General features: G+C 35.5%; 1 protein-coding gene across 2 annotated transcripts; it reads left to right on the top strand.

The window, feature by feature from the left end:
• The first annotated feature begins 150 nt into the window (after positions 1 to 150).
• LOC129257482 (mediator of RNA polymerase II transcription subunit 1.1-like) lies at positions 151 to 14,615 on the top strand. 2 transcript variants are annotated; one of them, XM_054895814.2, is made up of 3 exons: positions 151 to 1,665; positions 8,019 to 8,106; positions 11,854 to 14,615. In XM_054895814.2, the coding sequence occupies exons 1-3, from the start codon at positions 594 to 596 to the stop codon at positions 11,972 to 11,974; spliced, it is 1,281 nt and encodes a 426-aa protein (XP_054751789.1). In that variant the 5' UTR covers positions 151 to 593; the 3' UTR covers positions 11,975 to 14,615. The 2 variants fall into 2 exon arrangements, 1 of the variants encoding a protein (XP_054751789.1); XR_010293443.1 differs by lacking the exons at positions 8,019 to 8,106; positions 11,854 to 14,615 and adding an exon at positions 3,607 to 6,036 and having other exon boundaries at positions 151 to 3,260.
• The last annotated feature ends 8,313 nt before the right edge of the window (positions 14,616 to 22,928 follow it).

The following is a 22,928-nucleotide window of genomic DNA, read 5'->3' as shown; positions in this document are numbered from 1 at the left end:
CTGTATGGGGGGGGATGAGATTTTGAGCCCATCCCTGAATATTGCACCCTGGATGAAGGAAAGAGCAATCCCCTTCACCAAGTCGTGAATTAGTCTCGTTGATGAGACTGTGACATGTGTATATAAAGAGGATTTGAAACTAAGGGGGGTAACAAAGTGGGTGAATTTTCCTGAAAGTTGTTTGAGCAAGAACAGGCTACCGGTCGATATTGGATTTATCAATTATCGGGATCGGTTAAAAGTCTGTTAAGATAAAGGAGCTTTCCATGAAGTTGCGTTTATTTTTCTTATTACTGTGGATACTGGTCAGAAGCTAGAAAGAGGTCAGCAAGGCTGGTTTTGAGACTAGCATGGACAGGCAGTAGTGCGAATGCGGCGCTCTAAATTAGCCACACGATCTGGTACAGTACAACTGCTTGTAACCTCATGACTGCTACTCAACTTCTCATCTATCACTCAGACCAGAGAGAGCCCAGCAGACACCCTGGTGTGTCATTCACATTCTCAAATCTTGTTTCGTTGAGAGCAGCAGCCTCAAATTGTCAGAGACTTGGTTCTTGATCAGCAAGCCGGGTGATAGAGACAAACCCAAGATGGTCCATCCAACGTGTGTGTCCATGGCGACCCTGCGGTCACAGCGGACTGGTGACACCGCTAATATGAAGGATGTTACAAATTCATTATCTAGTTGTCCAAGTATTAAGTTATTGTCCAGGCATGACCAGGCAATTAAGCCCACTGGCAATGCTCAACTTAAGTACTTCCCAAAGGTTGCGGACTTTGGTGATATCATTGCTTTTCTGTCCAGGCAGTCCTACCTGCCAGAACTGTCAAAGACTGGGACAAAGGACATTGAGAATATTCCCAAAAAGACAAAGCCAGTGCCATTGGAGAGGCAGAAGAAAAGAAAGGAGGAAAAGGAGAAAGTCTGTGAGGAAAACATTGAGACAAAGGTCAACTCACCATGCATCAGAGTGACTAACATTGACAACAGAGATGCTGAAAAGAATTTGGGAAAAGAGAGTGAAGAGGAGGTAAAGACGGTTGAACTGAAAACAATAGACACCAACACGACCGGAGTTACCCCACCTCCTTTCAAATTCACAGACCTTCTGGATATTACAAAATCAAGAAGAATCCAACGTTACCAGAACAGAACAAAGCCTACGGAATCTCCTGACAAGAATCGGGGACCGGTCGAAGGTCAAAACTCGCCGCAATACTCAAGCAGGACCAAGCACATCATGATTGAGACATCTTTCCTTGATAACTCACCGTACATCATCCCGGAGAAGAAACCAGAGAAGGAGAAGCTTCCATTTGATGATAACAAAGATGGGCCTCTCATCATCCCACTGGATTCGGAGAAGGCTAAACTCTTTGAGAGTCTCAACAGCTATACCCCTCAGGTGCCCTTTATACCACCACCGCCCCTGTGGGGTATGGTCAGCACCCATCCCAGACAACCCATGATTGACCCACCCTCCTACAGCCCTCCATCCAGTCCACCACCATTCTACCAACCGCCCAGCCCGGAGTACACCAACCCACCGCCCCCTCTGGAGTTTGATGGGAATCGTTTCCGTAGCAACACACTCACCTATCTTCATGAGGTGAAAGACTACCTGACCATGACCAAGAAAAGGAATCAAGTCAAACAGAAATGTAAGATTGATGCATGTGATCTTAAAGTATTCTAGACATTCTTTATTGTGACATGAATTTTTTGTTGGAACAATGCAAATTACAAGAAAACCATTTTCTTTACAGAGATTTTAAGAAAAAAAACATTTAACAAACTTTAATTTGATCAGATGAATAATGTGATAATATCAAGGAAAAAATGACAACAAAATATCTTTGAAACACAAATAACTTCTAATTTTCAACCAGCAAATTTTTAGAAAATGTTCATTGCAGACTTGTGGATTTTCAAGTTTGGGAAATGAAATGATTAGTCACTTTTAAACTTTGTATTAGGCTTAGCTGCTGTTGTATTATTAATAAAAAAAAAAAGAAATATGATGAATGGAATAGAAATCTCCAATGATGATTTTATGCATCTGTTGTGATAAAAAGCTGGATTTGTGTAAAGTTTTTCCAACATGGCAACAAGGGCCTGTTCTGGTGCTGTAGCTTGTTCATTAGTTACAGATTGATGTTTGATTGAGCACCTCATCATATTGTTCTGTGGAGATAATTGTTCTTGTTCCTTTTCCTGTATTTTATTCATAAAAATTTGATTCCTATCATAATGTTCAAGAATCTATAGATAATTTCATTAGTATTTATTCTGGTGGCCAAACTTCATTTTAACCATTGTCTGTTGTGCAAAATATGAAACATGATGAACATGAACTAAACACTAAACACTAGCTTGATTATGTTTTCATACAAATATATTTTCAAAATTTATCTTCAAAATTTGTAATAAATGGTTGTTTGATTACCACAGAGCTGGATTTAGAAGATTCTTAAAATGAAACATTGCTATATTTTCATCATGCATTATAAAAATAAATAATGCATATATATCAAAGGTTTGGAAGAAAATCTGTTAAGCTTTTTTTCATTATTTTTTTTATTCTGCCAAAAGAATGCAGGTGTGATATTAAGCAATTTGTACAAGAATAAATGGGTGATAAAAACCTTTATGTGATACAAATTTGCAGCATTGCTGAAATCAAGTAACTACTGTCATCTAAGAATAGTTTGTTGAAGTTTTCAATTATTACTCTGCAACCATGTTTAAAGACTGTCTTCAGCTTTGCTAAACAGTCAGTAATGTGTCATCGAATGTTACAATATTACAAAAACGTAATGGTCATTGAATGGACTTTTGACCAATTAGAATTTAAATATGGCATTCATCTGGCAGTTGGGATGTGAATTTGAATTTTTCTAGTGCCCTCTCTTCTTGGTAGGGTTTCTATTTTTATTTAAAGTGTCCATTTGTGCACCTATTTTGCATATTTAGTATTATACATAGCTACTGACAAAGATTACATATCCTGAAATACAAACAAGACAAAAAATGTGCAGATTGATTGGGCACCTGATCAAATTAAAATCTGATGTAAAATTGGAAAATTTCTCAAAAGAACATGTTTTTAGTTTACATCCTTCACACAACAACCGTTTCAGTGCACATGAATTGATATAATCTAGTAATGAAATGGAATATTGATATTCGCTTTTAGGGGGATTTACTAAAACTTAAGCTTTAAGCTTTAATGTTATCCCTAGTATAACATAGAAATGTGCATAATAATAATGTAGTTCTTCTACATGTATAGCACATTTCAGACCTGCAAGAACTCTCAATGCACTTTACAGAAATAAAATCATACAACATAAGGAATTACTTAGAATAACACTTAAACAACATCAACATTAATCAATTACATAATGGCATAGGTAATAAGTATAGGGAATGGTCTATTTGAATGCTTCATTAAAAAGAAATGTTTTAAGTTGGGAATTGAAAAGTCCAGGATTATTTTGTGATTGGAGAGTACTGGGGAGGGAGTTCCGAAGGGTGGGGGCACTGTAGGAGAAGGACCTTTCGCCATGCGTCTTAGTTCTTAGTTGAGGTACTTGAAGGAGTTGTCATTTAGACAGTCTTTGTCTTGGCTTCCGTGAATATGCTCTTCTATAATTTTGAATTTATTGAACACGATATCAATTATTATCAAAATGCATATGATCGGCTTTACTTTCCTTTAAACTGCAGTGCAGACAGTATGGGCAAGGCACGATACATTAGTTTATCAAAATAGGATAAATTGAAACCACTGGGAATTATGTGGATGTAAACCAAAAATGTATCAGATTTGTTTTTATGTCTATTCCATAATTCTTGCATTACTGACAATATCATCCAATTATTCTACACTTCTTTTGTCATGAAAAATGAAAGAGATAGCCTGTAGTTCTAAAAACGTGATTGCATCTCTTTGTGTAATACTGATATTGATAATCCAAAGGCTTAGAATATCCCCTTTAAGTTTGATAACTAATTTGTTTTCTGAATATATTATTAGATTTACTAATCAAGGCATCGACATATACAAATCCCTCTTTCCAAAGTCAGTTTGGAAATTCAATTTTCTCGGAGCAAGTTCAGCAAATTTCCTCAACTAGGTGATGTCATCGAAAGGGTAGGGAGAGTTCGGCGAGAGATCTGCATGTTCGACTCAGATACGGACAGTTCTAATCTGGGTAGCTCATTTCTCTGTTTAATTCCCGGGCTTGAGGTTTGGGGTATCGGGGAAGTCTCGGCGAGTGATTGGCTGTCAGCTCTGAACGTTAGGCTCCAGATAGATTAGGACGGGTATTTGAGTTGTCTTTGCTCTGCCCACTCCAATATTAAATAGAGAATCTTCAACATGGAAATGTTACCCTTTACTGCATAGAGTCAAGTTGAAGTATAATTTTCACTTTCTTAATAATGACCCTGAGGGTAAAGAATGATTTAAGAAAAAAATGTTTCCCTCTTTTTAGTATATGTATCCATAAAGCTTATAATTTGCCCTTCTAATGCACTACTGTTCTTAATTTCAATGCAGACCAACTTTTGCATTCATTCATAAATATACTGTTTCACTCAAATGTGTCATGATTCATTCATAGAAAAAAATCACCCGAATTATGTATGTTAGTTAACTGTTATGTTACTTTTTTATTAATGAAATTCTTGATTGAGAGAGCAGTGGTAATGGAAAGAATAGTTTCCTTTTCAGTATTAGTTTTTAAAGAAATGTACGTGTATAAACAATCATTAAGTTTAGTGATAGATTTAAAGCATTTGAAGGTTTGGAAAATAATCAATTAATGTGAATTACATTGAAGTACCAAATATGTATCTTTAAAAAGTCATATGTTTTGTTTTCATCGTTTATATCTGATTGATTCTTAGTGAAAATATGAATGATACATTTGAGAATATTTATTTCCCCTCAGTAGGTCTACATATTTAGTTTTCGAAAAGATAATTCGAACACCAAGTTTACAAATTTAGTGGAACTCGCATTTCAAAAAAGGTACAAAGATTACATTCCAAAATTTTGAGCACATTCCATGCTGGAGAATGGGTTTAATATGCAATCATTCTTAAGTTTGGCTGGGATTTCATGATAGCAAAATAATCCATTACAACATATTCTTATCATTCAAATTCATTTATTTCACATCTCTTAAAAAAACAGGGTACAATACATGCATGGTGAATTAATGCAATGAAATAAAAACAACAATGACAGTTGTACAATTCAGATGAAAAATAACAAGAAACATAAAATAATGAATGGGATGTTAGGGAGTAACAAAAGGCCAATGGCCTATCTAGGCTACTCCCTTTTCACATTCATTACTTATTATAGTAAAACAAAAAGAAGACATTGTTAATTTGTTATTGTCTATACAATTAAGTGATAAACTGAAATTACCAGCACTTCAATACATGTGTAGTAATGCATTTATCTGCATTTGCCACTCTATACCCACTAGTAAATGGATGCCTAATATGGGTACACAATTTCCAGCTTTTGGGTGATGGATGGTATAACAGCAATGCATTTGTTGTATTTGTTTTAATTCAATTAAAAAACCTCTTTAATAAACTTTATTCCCAACTTCTGTCATCAGTTTTCACAAAGGGTGGAATGTTATTTAAAAAATTGTCTTTTTAAACAATGGGTGAATTTCTGCAAAGAAGAAAAATAATTGGAGGAAGGGTCTCACTCTGAAAAGGGGAATTGATTTAGCCAGTGCCAAATTGGTGCAAAGGGCTACCCCTCCCATGGATCCATACTTTATCTTGACAAACTATTGGGTTAAACAATTGTAATGATAAATTGTCTTCTATCACACCAGGGTCCAGTTGCATATTAGTTACCATTATGGTAACTTTGCGATCATTGCATGGTAACTTTCATGGAATCCTGATTTTGATTGGGTGTTGATCATCGTTCCCATTGCAGTTACCATTGGATTGCAAAGTTACCATATGTACTCTTATGCAACGGGGCCTAGAGCAAAGAAGAAAAAAAAAACAGCTTGTGTGCAATGATTGTGCACGAAATATTTACCACCATAAACAATTCTGCATTTAGAGAATATTAATGTAATAAGTATTATCTTTTACTCTCAATATATATAGGCAGGCAAGTGTTGAAATGACTTATTTCTGGTTTATACCACTTATTGATATCCTGTCATCACCTGATTTCTTCCGTGCATGCCATAAATCAAAAGAAATAATATTCAGGGGGCATTTATTGGAAAATATCTGTTTTCTTTCATTAGCCATTATGTTTTGACGCCGTTCCTACACTGCCGTTCCGAACAGCCCTCCCAATTACCGTGCATCCTCCCCGCTATTTTTCTTCTCCGCTCGGTCGTAACGAAAGCGTGGCCGTTCAACTTGTGGTAGTGATAGATTAATGTGTCGGGTTTCTTGCAGAGGCATTTTGTCGTAAGCGATAAGTTAATTTTTCCCTCGGGGGCTGTGGTATCTGAATTCTTTGTAATAAACATCAAGAGCCGGTTTAGTTTCTTGAACTTGATCTTAGATTCTGCCAGGTAGTTAGTTAGAGATGATGTAAAAGGTGTAACCTCCTGATCCCGCCCTGGAAGGATGTGTTATTACTCTCAGCTAATCCCGTGATTCCACCACTCATTTGTTGATTTATCCTTTTGAGTGATCCTCCAGAGTGATATGGGCTTTTATTTTTTTTTTTAAATAAAAAGTTAAATTTTACCAATGAATATTTATTTAAACTAAATGTTTAACACTTTGCTGTCACTGTCAGATCAGGGTCGAATTAGGATCACTATCTCTTTTCACTTTAGTTGTGGTATATTTATGAACGTGAGCATGGAATATGAAAAACACGATTTAGTTGTGGTATATTTATGAACATGAGCATGGAATATGAAAAACATGATTTAGTTGTGGTATATTTATGAACATGAGCATGGAATATGAAAAACATGATTTAGTTGTGGCATATTTATGGACATGTGCTTGGAATATGAAAAACACGATTTCATGAGAAAGAGATGAATTTCACAAGGATTTGTTGCTGTGAGAGAGTAAGCAAGGCAAAGTCAGGAAAGCTAGGGGTTAATCAAATTGTTCTACGAAGCGACAAGAGTGGATTTATCATGGGTGTGTGCGGGGAAGGAGATAAGCTCTTCTTCGACTTGGATAACTCGAGCAAAACAGTTTTTCAGAAGTCCTTTTGCTTTAAAAATAGGCCAAAATATTGAATTATTCAGACAAGCTTCTGAGGATAGCTAATCCATGAATTTGTTCATGTGTCTGTGAGTGTACTTTCATCTGTGGAACAAAATTAGTTTGGTAAATGTTGTATGCAATTTATCCACCCGTTACAGCACTATATTTAATACATGTCCAAGTCCTTAGATTTAAATGTCTTTTTTTATGGTAAGACCTCTTTTCTGTATGGTGCATATCAATATTACAGCACAAATTGGGGAAAAAATATGAAAAATGCACTAAAATATAAAAAAAAACTGTGAGAAGGCATGAAGACCAAACAATATAGCTTCTAACAAAATGATTGAGAATTGTATCCATTCAAACATAATTATGTAATCGGATTTTTCTTTCAAATTAAAGTGAATTTCTTAAATGTTTAAAAAAATGAGAATCCAAAATTAATGTATTGTGTAGTGCAGTGATAAACATTTTAATAAATTGTCGTATTTCTTGCGTTATGAAAATGAAATGTTCCTCTGTCATAAATAATGAATAAAAGTATGTTAAGAATATTTTAGCATTCTTTGATTATGATTATTCAATATCAGCTTTCTTCTTATTCTCATTCATTTGATATGGCTACCAGATTACCATTGATGCTTAGGTGAGATTTATTCATAAAAATGTAAACTACCTCTACTATTTTCTTTGTATTTACATTACTCACTGTAAATGTATATCATATTCATGTCATTTTACCTATTATATTTTCTCTGTTGTTTGTGTCTTTCAGTATACCATCTTCAGCTAGAAGCACCCAAGCCTAGATTAATTCCATGTCAATCAATAGGGGTCTATGGACCACCACATTATGGAGATGAGTAAGTATTTATATTGAAATCAATAAATGTTCAATTCATTATTCAACATTCTTGATAAAAATTTATAACGATAACAGTAATGCACTGTAGTTGTATGAATGAGTGTGAAGTGCTAATTCTAAGTTGTTTCGATGCTCAAGGCACAGAACTTGAATGATTCACAAATTTTTTTTTTCTCTTGATTCCCATTTTTTTTGTAATTATTTTGTTTGTGATCCTCATCCTTTTGATATCGATTTATTCTTATTTTTTCCTTTCCCTACTGTCCTATCATGGGAAGTGCAAATTCATATCTTTTATTTTGTCATTTATATATTTTTATAGGGGTGGGGTCTTTGAGACCCTAGATTTCAGCAAATGGTTTTATGAAACCAAATACGAATAATGTATTTGAAATCCAATATGAATTTGAATTTGACTTTAGTTTACATATTTTTTACAAGTAACGACAAAACAAAAGCAATATATCAGAAGACCCAATATAAATTATACGTGGCATAATCATTCATCTTAAAGAATACAGCAATTTGAAATTAACGACAATTTTAAAATTAATGCAGCTATAGCTTCCACTACATGTATATTAGTAAAAATACATGCCAAGGTTTCATTGCACTTTTAAAAGGTTTATTTTAACGGCACAAGAGGGTCTAATATGCTTGAACTGATCCTATTAGGTTCCGCATAGAAGGGCTGTACCATCGCACAGTAGGTATTTCCTTATGTAATTTCCAGCAAACAAGAGTTTAATATCCAGCATCGAGGGGGGCAATTTAAAAGAACTTGTTTTGGTAAAATACGTAAAAAAGCGGCCCCACCTTTGCCTCTTTCCTATTGCACATTCAGAATGTCAACATTTTAAACAAACCCTTCATTCTTTCTAATGATTATATCTATTATGTTTACATATAATGAAGTATGTAGAAAAGATATTAAAAACATTATGGGATTGCTTGTATATATAGTACCATAATAGATACATGTCTATACATTCCCCATCACCACCTAAGAAAGTAGAGCATCATATTTGACCAGTAGACTTTATCTGTTTAATAGTGCTCTGTATTCCTTAACTTGATGTCTGAGTTCTCACTTTCCAAATCCTGTGGGAATTGCAGATTTTCAGTAGTCATTGTGTTATTTCATAACACTAAAACTAGAATCAATGAAGTTGTATGGCATGAATGTTGTCATTTTCATTTGTTACAAATCTGTAAAAAAAAAAATACCACCCGGTCTCCCCGTTGGTATTATTGGGTCGAGTATGAAAGGATGACATCATCGACTATAAAGAAGGACTACATAATCTTAGCTCCAGAGGGAACAATAAGGGGAGACTGTGATTGGGGAAATGACTTGATAATACTCCTGAAAATTAAATGATAATATCATGGATGTAGAATATAAGAAAGGAAAAACATATCGATTCTGCAATTATTGATAACGTGTAGTTATCACAACCTTTGATCACAATTAGGGTTGGGGCACTTAAAGGAGAATGAAACTCTTGGAGCAAGTTAGCTTTTGTGAAAGCAGAAAAATCAAAGAATAAGATCAACAAAACTTTTAGTAAAATAGGACTAGCAATAAAAGAGTTATGAGCATTTGAATGTCGAGATCACTAATGCTATGGAGATCCTCCCATTGGCAATGCGACCAAGTTCTGTGATGTCACACACGTACAACTCTCCCATTTGGACACTGAAAATATACCCCAAAACATCTCTTTTTGCTTATTCTAATCATATGACAAACGATTCATCAATGGTATAATGTTGTGAAACCTCTGTACTTGTCATTTCATAAAGAGAACACCTCACCTTGTGATAGACTCTATAAAAGTGAGAATATAAGTGAAATAAGTACTAGAGTAATGAGGGAGTTGTACGTGTGTGATATCACAGATCTTGGTCGCATTGCCGATGGGAGGATCTACATGGCACTAGTGATCTCAATATTTAAATGCTCATAACTTTCTTATTATTCATTCAATCTTCCTCAAACTTTCAACAATATGTTTCTTTGATTTTTCTCTTTGATATGGATTCAGCTGGTTTCAAGGGTTTCATTCTCCTTTAAGAGTGTTTTATCTGGACTTGCATCACTTGTCTTTCGCACTTTTTTTTTTATTTCTCTCCTTCTTTTTCCTCTTCCCATCTCTGTTCCTTTCACTCTCTCTCTGTCTTCCCTTTTCTCCTGCTGTCTTCTGTTTATCTCTCTCTCGCACCCTGAGTGTCAGGTTCATAAAGGAAGGAAAAGATTGATTAACTTTTCAAAACTTCAGAACACTTTGCTCAGGATTCGAGAGTATTCTGCATCTTCACGATATCAACGAAGATTGCCCAATCATTTCAAATGATAATGACTCTTTTACTTGCTAAAACACCAGCAGAGTCATAGTTGGAAGAAATAAAGGTGCACTTGCAGGTGGCCCTACTTCTGCACCTGTTTAGTTTTCAGGATAATTTTCAGGAGTTTAAATAAATTGATTTTGAGGTTATTTTAGGAAAGATAGCATCCCAACTGTTATGCTTCAAATAAAAATGATAAAGAAAATGAATTGAATGTGTGGGTTGATGAAGCCAATCTCATACACGTAACCCAACTAGATTAATCACATTCATCAAAAAATATATGACGGTTTTATTCAAAGCCACTTACAGATTTTAAACCATGACAACTGAGCAAACCTAGGAATAAAAATTGAAAATATACTCAGATGCATGGAAACACAGTGAAGTAGAAAGAGATATGATAGAAAGGTGATAGAGGGACTGTTTTAGGTTAGCCATTACAGTATAGCAATTTTAGGTTCAATTTGTTTATGGGTTGTGAGGCCTTAAGGATCCTTCCTTTATACTTTGCCTCAGCCATTCTTTAATCAGGGGCCCATGAAACCAAGCTTACATATAATTAGTATAATAAATAGTATAATTAACTTGAAAACAGAAGAATGTACTCATAGAGGAAGCTTTACATGATGTAATTAGCCAATAACCTTGTTAATGGTTTGTTGATGGACATAGGGGTGTCCAATTTGAATTAGACAACTGTAAGTGACTAATGTGTCCATTAAGATTAAGGGGTATCGTTTTAATAGAAAGAACCTTCACTTAATATAACCCTGACACTCCAAAGATGGTCCCCAGGAAGGAATGATTTTATTCCTTGTTAAGAGGCCTTCTGTTGATTTTCTAATATCCTGCATACTCATGTTTTAATGTAGTTTTGTGGTCTTTGCGTTATTTTTTAATTTAGTTTGGCAAATTTTTTTCAGTATCACCTTCCAGTTAGAATTTGTAAATGCAGTTTGTTTCAAAATTATTTCTTTTTTAAATTTTTTTCTTTTGAATCCTCATAATTTATGAATTTATAAGCAAAATAATCATAATTTTGGACAAAAGTGACATGCCCGCAGCAGTATTGCAAATTGAGTAATTATTATGCTAATCAGTCACATCCTGCCAAAACAAATGAGAAATCATGAATTTGCTGCTGCTGCTGTATGATATGATGATAAGAACGGGCAAGTAAACATGCTGAATGTAAATGAATGTCTAAATTGATGAGTGATTAGGTTTAAATCCCACTGGGATCATTAATCGGTCCATCTACAAACAAGTTGCCTCCAATCCCAGAGGCCTCAGGAGGCTGACCATCCTTAAAATCTATTACTTCCTCAGATGAAATCCTAGCCTACGTGTCAGCTTGGCTCTTCGCCTTCATAATCTCTTCTTCTTCTTGCAGATTCCATGGCGCGATCTCCCGGGAAGAGGCGGATAGGTTGCTTACAAATGGAGGAGAAGGCAGCTACGTGGTCCGGGAGAGTCAGAGAGCTAGAGGAAGCTACACCCTCGGTCTAAGGTAACCCTAAAGCCACTCCTTCTTCCTTCCTAAATTTGTTCTTTCTTAATTGTCACCTCATCATCGTCCGGCTTAAACGGAAGAAGCTAGACAAACAATAGCTCTACAGTTCCTCACAAAAACATCATCCGTCCCCAACGGCAAGGTGCCAAGTTCATTATACAAGAATTACCCTGACACAAGCTTCGACCATAAGGACCATTATACATTTAGCCTTCCTAATCGTTACTAATGTTGCTCTTCCCTTCGCTACTAGGGGAAGCGACTCCATTCATAAATTGGCCAAGAAACGGTCATCAAGGGACAGCCTCCAATTTGTTCAAGGAGTTGATTTTCAGCGGAACCGGGGACTTTATCGTCTCTTCTCATGCCTCGTTTGGCATCTGTCTTTAGTCTCTTAATACAACTTGATGCACAAGGCTCCCGTTGGTCCAGCTCATCATTGAGCAGTTGTAGGTGTTGATGCAGACAGTATTACCCCCTGAGGATTTGTCCTAAGACACCGTGTGGACATCTGCTACGTCCCCACTTAATAACCTGTTAAGAAATAACTCTGTACACATGTATTTTACGACAGTCAACTAATTAATAATATCCTACTTAGCACTAAAAGTGCTTGAACTCTTTGTAAAGTTCAAATTCTAACACATCTGCTTCAGAGCTTCAGACGTTTCTGTGATTGATTGCTTGGAATAATTTTAAGTCAGCTCTGTCTAGAATTATCCAAACCAAATCACTCATGCACCATCATCACAGTTTATCGAAATCAATCTGGTATAACTCTTCATCAAATTCTTGCTTGAGAGACCAAAATTGAATTTTTCATCTTACTTTGGAAAATAATTTGGTACAGCAGTTCTCCCTTTCTTTTTTATTCTATGATGCTGATTGGCATAAACAGAAAGTGTCTACTATTCTTCGGTTGAAAAAAATATTTTTGGGGTGGGGGTGGTGGTTGAATGAAAAATGTTCTCACCTGCATGCAAACTGTGCATTTTCATCCTGGTATCAAGTTCAAAGTAAAGTCTAGACAACAACATGCTGATGCATCAGGTGTTTTCCAGACAATCAAAAGCAAAGAGAAAATATTAGATCTGCTAGGTGTGAAGGACAGTTTCATAATCGACACCCTCTGTTAGGAGTAGGCAGAAGAGCAGTGATATCATGAAACAATTTGAACTGGATGATGAAGGTGTGAGGATGATGTTCTGCATCATGTTGTGCCAGTGAACTTGAAGGGGTGCGAAACCTCCGCTGGTAAAACGATGGGTGCATTAGGGCCTGCTGCAGAATGCCTCTCTCAAATATCAATTGCAAGTCCCATTTGTGTGATTCTAATTTGCTAAAAATCAAGTTGTTGCGAGTATATTTTAGTTTAATTAGTTTGATTGCGATTCTTTTCTCCTTTTGTCATGGGAGTAGGGGCATTTGTGAGTGACTAGCTTAGCAGTAATGCAGCTTAAAGGTATGGCATTAATTCTCATTACCAGGTCCGTAGAAGACGACTTAAAAGTAATTGGTTCTCTGATTGAAACTTAGTTGTTGATTGAGGCAAAATAAACCAATAGACAGGAATAAATAGAATGCAATGAGCTAGGGGTCATACGGTTAGATATGTATAATGAACGTTTCAAGTGATTATTCTTTTGATTGCTTTTTGTTTTCAAAATTCTTTACTTATTCGTGAATATGAATCTCAATTTATAGAAAGGAACTTTAAAAGGAGCCAAGACAAGTGATCTGATGCCCATGCAATGATATCTTCTGATTACTACGCAAAATCATGATATGAAAAAGGGTTAAAGTGATTGGTTAACATTGGTTTGACTTTTAAAAAATCTGAGCTAGAAGTTCACACTTGTCACCTGTGTCTGTGATATGTTACAAAAATGAAGCCCAGAAAAAATTGCGTTCGAAAATAATTATTTAGTGCTTCAAAAATTGAAATATAAAGTGACCGAAAACACCATCTTAATTTCATCCCATACACTTATGTGTACTATTTAGGTGTCTATAAGACGCCTATTTACAAAATCGGGGTTTGCCTTGTAGTTTTAGCTTTTCATTCTCAATAATGGTTGTTTTCAGAGTTTATTAGTTCTAATACATGCACTTGTACAAATGTTTCATCTTGGTTTGAGAATTTTTTAAATCGGCTGCTCACAAAGTTAAGCAATACCTTTAAAGAGGAGCGAAGGGTGAATTTGAGGTGAAAACATGTTTGTCCTACCAAGACGTCGCGTAGCCGTTGCAATGCACTGTGGGATACGTGTGCATCCTACTGGTATCACAGAGGAGGGCTTGTTACTTTAATGGTATAATGAATCACATTAGGAGGGAACATGCGAACATGGGATTAACGATAGCAGCTGAAACAGGGGCTGAGATGGAGAAATCATTGACAGATAAGGATTGGATGAGTAGATAGTAATTCCAGGGGGGGGGGGTTTATTTTCAATTTGTCTAATGCCAATTCATCCAATTGCCAACTCGTCTACTATCATTTGGTCTACCATCAGTTTGTCCACTCACCACATGGTCTACTCTCATTTAGTCTATTGCCATTCCATCTAATAACCAGTTTGTCCGATGGCCATTTATTCAATATACCATTTGGTCAAATAGGACTAAGTGTTAAATCGTGCAAAATGAATAAAAATGAAATGGATATTAGACCAACTGGTTATGAGACGAAATGGTCATAGAAGAAATTATGATTAGCCGAATTGATGATTGGACCAAATGGTTAATGGACCAAATGCTTTTTAGATGAAATGTTGATGGAAGGAATGGCATCAGACTAAATGAAATTAGACCATGTGGTGAGTGGACGAGTTGGCAGTAGACGAATTGGCTATTTACCAGGGGAGATGGTTTGGGATGGTTGCTTTCCAACTCATTAAAAGAGTCCTTTGGTTGGCCTAGTGGTGGAAATTAAACAATGTTGGGTTTAGCAAACTGCCTTCTCAGGACTACATGGTAAGATTCCATTTGCTATCTAAATCTAATCAGATAATCATTCCGTATAAGAAAAAACAGCTTGCTTGCGTCAAAATGGATAAGAATATTGGGCTTAACCAACTACTTAAAATGATATAGGATTTGTATAGTGCACATATCCACCTTGCTAGGTGCTCAAGGCGCTCCTATATTACCCCTGCTAAGCTAGTCTACCGATTCCGGTGTGCACAGCTTTTTGAGAAATTATTTCCTGCCGTTACCCATTTACCTCACCTGGGTTGAGTGCAGCACAATGTGGGTAAATTTCTTGCTGAAGGAAAACATGTCATGGCTTGGAATTGAACCCACGTCCATCAGATTGAAAGATAAGAGTCTTAACCACTAGAGCATGATGCCTCACTATATAATCTGCTGAGATTTATAAAATGCTGTTAACTCCAAAAGATAGTAAAAGTCTCCCTATTTATTTTGAACAAGATTCACTTAAATCACGTTTTATAACTCGGAAGTGTGCTTTGTATCTCATTTTGCGTTTGCAAATTCAATAATGTGAATGGAGCTATTTTTGCGTTTGAGTACTCACTAATGTGAATGGGGCCAATTTGGAGGCAGCTGGCTGCCCTCATTGTTGAAGAGAGTAACAGATTTCTTTTGATTGGAACATGAGATCACCAATCAGGCCTGAAAGATGCCTCTTATCTGCCTTCCTTTCCTAATATTAATAATATATCTAAACTGTTCACCCAATCTCGGATGACCCTATCAGGAGGGAGATTATCGTTAATATTCCTCTCGCCGAAGACGTAACTTGGGCAGCTGTTCCTGAATGCGTTCCCTAAATGATTTTGCAAGTTAAGTGAATATTACATGCTGTTGACCTTAATATACAATGTAGCAGATTTTGAATGAGTCCAGAGTTGAGAGATAGTACATGTACCGTTAAAGGTGTCCTGAGATGATAGCATGAATAGTGGGACAGTTTTTTTTATCTTAAATGTAAGATTGAGTTGGTGAATGATTTTTTGCAGAGTAAAACAGTAGCGGGTCTAAAATTAGGCATCTTAGTTCTAACAATACTTTACTCTTTTCCTCTTACAACACAATGCTGGTTCCATGCATACTTGATTAATGTTTGTGGAATAATGCAATATATTTTTTTATCAAAAAATTAAACAAATTAATATATACTTTAAAATTTTGCAATATGGGAGCTTGTGAAATGTATTTGAAATGAATGTTCCTACTCTGATAGCCAGTATTTAATTAGAAGTTTTGAAACATTTTGGTGATGAAAAATGTAATTCCCTCTGAAATATTTTTTCTTGCTAACATTTGATAATCACTCTGAGTGATTAGCATTTAATGCAGATATGCAATAACATGCTAAATACATTCCGATGCAACTTGCTCATAAAATCATAAATTCATGACATTAACCTGTCACACTCGTGTCCCAGAGATATAATCCTGTCGAAAGATTCACTAATTAACCTGAACTTGATGGTCGCAGAATTCAACACACTGCCGCAAGCAGCTGCGTTGATTAATCAGAGTAAATACCCAACCTTCGCTTGATCGCGTCACCCTCAGTAAATAAATTCTTCTTGATTATCTCGTGTGAAAACCTGTACGCTTGGTTTTAGGGGGAGTGGATTGGTGCATCGATGTAGGGGTAACAGCTAACTTTGGATCCGGGGTAATGAGTATGATGTGGGGGTGGTGTATCAATTCAGTTGCTAGCCGAGCATGATGGGATTGGGCAGATGTTTAAAAAGGGCCAGGGTCATTTTGAGAAGTTATTCTTTGTTAAACCACCTGATGAGTTAGATGGTTAGAGGTATCTAAATTGTTTAGCAAGATAAGTTATTATTCAAGGGTCAAAATAACATTACATAATTTATTCATATATACTCATCCTAAACAAAAGTTTAATTTGAATGTTGCGACTTCAAATGCTTAATGATGGGTTACTCAAATTTTCCAAATTAAATAATTGTGTAAAGAGCATTCTTTAAGTGACACATTCTGGACTTGTTGGATAATTTACTATGAGCTACATTCAAGATTTTAGAAGCAGTAGACTAATCATGTTTAAAATATGATATCATTCAAAATTGATTTTTAGTATAATTGTATCACCCTACATGCTTTCCTAGTATTTCAATCATTCCTGAAATTTTAATAATGAGTTCATCATTTCTAAATAGTTCTCAAGTTTGAATTGGAACATTTCTTGTTACTGTTTATGTCACATTTGGCCTACCATAGTACGGATTTAAAACATAGTCTTAATTTGAATTGGAGTTAAAATGTGAACCTATTCTTGAAGTGAAATGTATATTCAAAATTTTGCAAAATTATTGCCATAATATTAACATTGAGGTTCAAAATATTCTTGAAGGATATCTTCAGATTTTCAAATATATTTTTGATAGCGTGAGCAGGTTATATTATTTGCCATTGCCAAGAAAGGATTAAAAAAATAGGTTCAAAATATTTTTGAAAGCTATCTCCAGATATGCTTTAGCTGGTAAGATCAAAAATAGTTTTTCGAAATATTGTTTTCATTCATTCACAAATTCACTTCAAGCACACGAAAATGATTTGATTTATTAAATAGTGTACAAGTTTTATTAGATTTCCTTGTACTGTTTTGGTAAACAAGTTGAAGTTTTATTCACGTGTATGCTTATGAATGGAAATACTGTCCAACTTTCAGGATGTGTTAACTTTCAGGATGTAAACAGGAAATCAGATTTTTAAAATTATTTTCCTCTCTAAATTGAACAGAATACGGAGGTTACTTATATCAAAAGAGGAAACGGGGAGGGCGAAGGGGTAATACATGCAGATTTTGATAGGCTTCGTAGAATTATATATAGGACTAGATCCTACATTGACTAAACTACTTTAGACTATAAAATCATTTCTCACAAGCCTAAATTTGTATTCTTTGATGCAGATAAATAATGTTTCAGAATTACCTCAAAAAATAAGAAACAACGTTTGAATTATTTACTATGTTAGATTTGTGAAAAAATTAAAAACCTTTTTCTTTATCTTTCCACATCTTGTTTTGAATTGTAATGTTGATCAAGTTTTTTAAATTTATAACCATCTCAGGAACACATCGAACAATGACTTCACCTTTAAGTTATTACATCTTTCTTATCATCCAAAATGACATGTAACCGATGTCAGTGTAACCAAATATTATTTGTCTGTGTCTTTTCCTGGCACTTTTCTCATGAATTCAATTTCCCCTGGAGAAGTTACTATCCTTAATGTAGTCAATGTCTTTGGAATATTGCCAGTGTGTATCTCAGCCTGGGGAATCCTCATGATATTTTGTTTCCTAATTTGTAGACAAAACTAATTTGCTTGATTAATCTTTATGTCTATCATTTCAAGTTGTTTACAAATGTGTGAAAGTTTAATGTAGAGAAACTTTTGTTTTTATCAAGCAAATCGTGGATTGGAAGCAATGATGCCATGTGGTATTTAAAGACATGCATGAAGTTTATATTTATATATCATTTTTATATCTTTTATATCATAACAAGATTATATTTATATCATTTTTTTCTTAATCTCATTCTCAAGTACAGAACAGTAATCTGGGCAACCTTGCAAGCATGTAATTTTGAGTATAACAAATCATTTGTTTTCTATTCTTACTGCCACTTACCAAAATAAAAGTTATCAGAATAAGAGTTCTTATGGATTGGTCATCCAAATACTCTGAAATGGAATATAAACTTTGTATTTTGCTTAGTTTTCAATTCCCTTCTTAAGAACTGAAATTTATAATCAATTGAGTACTGGTAGAAACAGTTCATTTTTTGTTGAAACACAGCTACAGTGTACAGTACTTTTAAGAATAATTTTCAGAATAATTTTCGCTAAAATCATTACTCATCTTTCATACTCATGAAAACAAAGGAAGTGCATTAAGCCTAGCTTAACCATGTACTCTCGGGTCTATTTCAGAATCATTTCTCTGAACATCCTTCCATCACTGGTCATGGTCATACTACCCTTGTCCAGTAATATCCCTTTGCCTCCAACATTCTATTAATCTTAATACTAGAGTTTAGTTGTGGTTGTTAGTTTTGTGAAAATGGTTGAGAAAATATAATTGGAAAATAATGTGGGGGGGGGGCAAGTTGATATGCTTAGTTTAGTCTTTTTGTCTGTGTACTTTAAAAAAATCCAATATTGGCTTGCATGTTTTTATTAAATTGTGTCTTACCTTATCTTTTGGCACTTCTCCTCTCACACTCCCATCATTTTCATTTCTTCTTTTTCAAAAATACATGTATTTTATTTTGTTTTTGTACTGCCACCTTTTGAATTTGGCTGAATCAAAGAAAGCAGGCCTTGACCTGACTTAGAACGTTGGATAGTTATCAACAATTTGTCTTTTTACTTTCATTCAATAAATTTAAACTAAAAAAAATATGCATCTGCTAATGATTTCAAATTAGGAAATGAGATTAATATTCAAGTTCATGTTATTCAAAATTTACCTGAACATCTGAGAATAAAAACTTTTTCTCTGCACTAGTGAAAAAAGTAGATCATCTGTTGAGAGCCAGATAGGCATTACAGAATATGATATATCCTTCTTGCTTCGAAAAGGGGACTCGTTGAAAAATGCAGATTCATTTCTGGTCATTTTATCGTAACTGCAATCAATGAAGAGAAATCCAAATGTGAATGAAATATTTGGCAGTGACTTTTCAAAGCTTTATCAGACAGTGTAGATTATCGGAAGAAAAAATCACACAATGAATTAGCAAATCAATCGTGACTTAATAGATTTCAGGTGAGACAAAGATATGGTTGCTGCGAATTCATTGTTCGAAATTGCTCTTTTCCTTACACCTTTTAACTGCAGCAAGGAAAAGGGTTTTATTGAGGTGTGACGATATGACATTTCCTGGGTATGGTTCTGTATGGTTTGAACACCTTCCGAGGCCTAATTGGACACTCATTGCATTCAATATCCAGGTGTTCTGTGACAACCTCCCTTATCCCCCAACAAAAAGGAGAGAAGTTTTATGTCTATATTTTTCTTGTTTCTACCCTCTTGACTCAGTTGACTGTAAACATTTGTGATATGCAGCAAAAATTTGATCATTGATGAAATTCATGACACATACATGTAGGTTTGGCAATTCTAAGCAAGGAGTTATTTGTCGTGTCTCAAGTTCAACTATGGATGTTTTTTAAAGAGTCTATTAAAATCTTCTTGTTTGGTAACCAATTACTATAGCATACCTATTCTACAAAAGCAATTTAAATGATTTAACTAAATGTATCCTACATGTACAACTACATATCTTACAATATTTTTATTCAACTTTACTACTATGTGTCTTAATTAGTAAAAAGAGCTAGGAGTATTTTTCATGTAGGCAGATTTCAGGGGTTTTTAAAGATTTTTCCCCTTCAACATTGGTGCTTTCTTTTTGTAATTGCAATAAAGGTGTGAAAAGCCAACAGATTTTAGAATGGAACTGATTTTTTTAATCGGCCATAAGGAATGTGCAATGCAATTCACAATTTTCAACATAAAGATCTCATCCGTCATCTCGGTTATGGAGGTTATTCCTATTTTCTCTCATTAGGTGGTTTCAAACCGCCTCGATCACAAGAATCCCTGTTAAATTACGAGAACTTTTTTAGGCTGAAAAATACCCATTAATTATTCCTGCATTCACACCGCCCTGAAACATACCCTTCGGGATAAGTTCCTGAAGTTACGAGCATGCGCAGTATGGTCTGATAAGCAGCAAGGCGCGAAATTCAAAATCACTAGCCCAGCAGCAACCCATGCACGGCGCCGCACCCAACGACACGCTGGGCTAAAAGTTCCCGTAATTTGCTTTCAGACCGCCAAAATACCCACGACCTTGGAAAAATCCCCGCGAAAGTTCTCGTAATTACGCCAAGTACCTACTATTTATCGGGTATTTTCTTTCGGGGATATTACGCGTAGTTTGCTTTCACACCGCCAAAATACCTGGTATTTTCTGATCGGGGTAAATTTCTCGATCAGAGAATACCTGGAACTGGCGAACTTCGAGGCGGTCTGAAACCACCTATTATGTATGTTTTCATTGAGTTGCATTGTTTAACATCTGCCCTGGATTTTCTCACTGTAGGTAGTTAGAGTGTATAAGTTATTTTGGGTATTACAGTGTTTCCTTGAAGATTCCTAGCTTTATAGGTGGTTTATCTTGCGGAGAGATGGATCCTATTTTACTTGTGACAATCAATTTCTGGAATGCTTGAATCTGATGGCATGACATTGCAAAATTCAGTGACTAATATCTATACTAAAATACATCAAAACCAAGTCCGCATCGCTGATTGAGAGAAAGGGTTAAAAATATCTTGATATTCTTGATTAAAATAGCTTAATTGTCAGAAGGATTTAGGTTTGGTGCTAAAGAGGAAAGAGGGCCTACTGATTAGGGAAAGGAAGCGATGACTGAAAGGGGTTAGGAAACGAAGCGGAATATGTTTAATTTCTGAGCCCTTCCTATGCTATAATGTAGAGATCCTGTAGGTTTTAGTCTTTGGGGGAATATTTGCTGGTGTTTTAGGGAGGAAAGTGGAGAGGGGGAGAAGGTGGCTGGATGATACCAAAATACAAAGGATTTCAGAGATGATACATGTAGCTTGGTAAGAGATCAAAAGCTGTGTTGGTTGAAACTTTCTTAACCCTCTCCTTGTCAGGCTGCACTATCAAGCAAGAAGAACTGAAAGACCTTACATTTGATTTTAAAACTCTCAAAATGGCAGGTTTTAAGTTTCTGAATGCCTTTAACCCTTTTGCTGTTAAAGTTTTCATAGTCTTAGCTTACTTGCTGACCACTTTGTGAACTTTAGTTAGCAAAAGTTGAAAAGCATGTTAACTTCTTGTACTGGGTCTGCTGTAAACCCTTTAGTCCTCAATGTCAAGACACTCTGAAACTGAGTTTGGTGAGCACTTCTTAAACTTCTGGTAAAATGAATAAGTTGAAAATCACCTTATATTGTAGCACCATTTTTACTGGAATCTTTTTCCCTTCCGGTCAAGGCACGTGAAAGAAACCAAGTTAGAAGAACACTTGGTAATTTCTTGAAGTCACTTGGTGATTTCTGGTATTCACAGGGTTAGTTTGAAACCATAGAAACCGTGTTAAACCGTAGCACTGGGTTTGTTGAAAGAACATAACCCCTCTCCCTATAAACACAGAGTGGATGGGTAATACCAGTCAAGGCCTTAGTCAATGGCATCAGCACTTAGAATTGGAACAGTGGGTTTGTTGAAAGACCTTAACTCCTCTCCTGATACGAGTTCTCTAAATTGAGTGGGTGGGTATTACCAGTTGGGGTCTCCGGTAGTCAATGGGATACAAAGGAACTCTCAGGGAAGCTGAGGAAATCACATAGCTTGGTAGAAGACATCTTGGATGATGTGGCTTTGAGGGTGACGAGAGAGGAACTCGTGGGATAAAGTGGGGTTAGAGGAGCTGCATGAGAGTGATTGGGCGATAAAAGGGAAGTAGGGTGCATTAGTGTTAGGTTTGTATGTCAATCATCAGGATGTTTTGGGCTTTATATTGAGTAGTGGGGGCACATAATGGTGCGAAGACAGATAAGACTCTAGTTTGAGAAGTTCAAATGCATGCAGATAACCCGACTGACTACATTCAGAAGCATGCAGTGGTAAAAAAAGAATATGTTCCTCCCATGTTAAGATTCATCAGAGTTGTTATTCATGGGATGTATTATTACATACAACTTTCTGAAAAAAACATTCATCTGGAGAAATGTTCTTCCTTATTTACAGAGATTTTCATTTTTTTCTTCTCTCTTCATATTGATCAATTAATACCACCGAATATGGAATTAGGTTTTGTCATTTGTAATCAATCATGCCCTTCTGAAGCTTTCAGTGCACACTTTAATGTTGTATTTATCATTCTTTTTTTCTTTCTTAG

The sequence above is a fragment of the Lytechinus pictus genome, chromosome 4 (genome assembly GCF_037042905.1).
Source record: "Lytechinus pictus isolate F3 Inbred chromosome 4, Lp3.0, whole genome shotgun sequence".
Taxonomy (NCBI): domain Eukaryota; kingdom Metazoa; phylum Echinodermata; class Echinoidea; order Temnopleuroida; family Toxopneustidae; genus Lytechinus; species Lytechinus pictus.
This window is presented reverse-complemented; position numbering and strand designations above follow the sequence as displayed.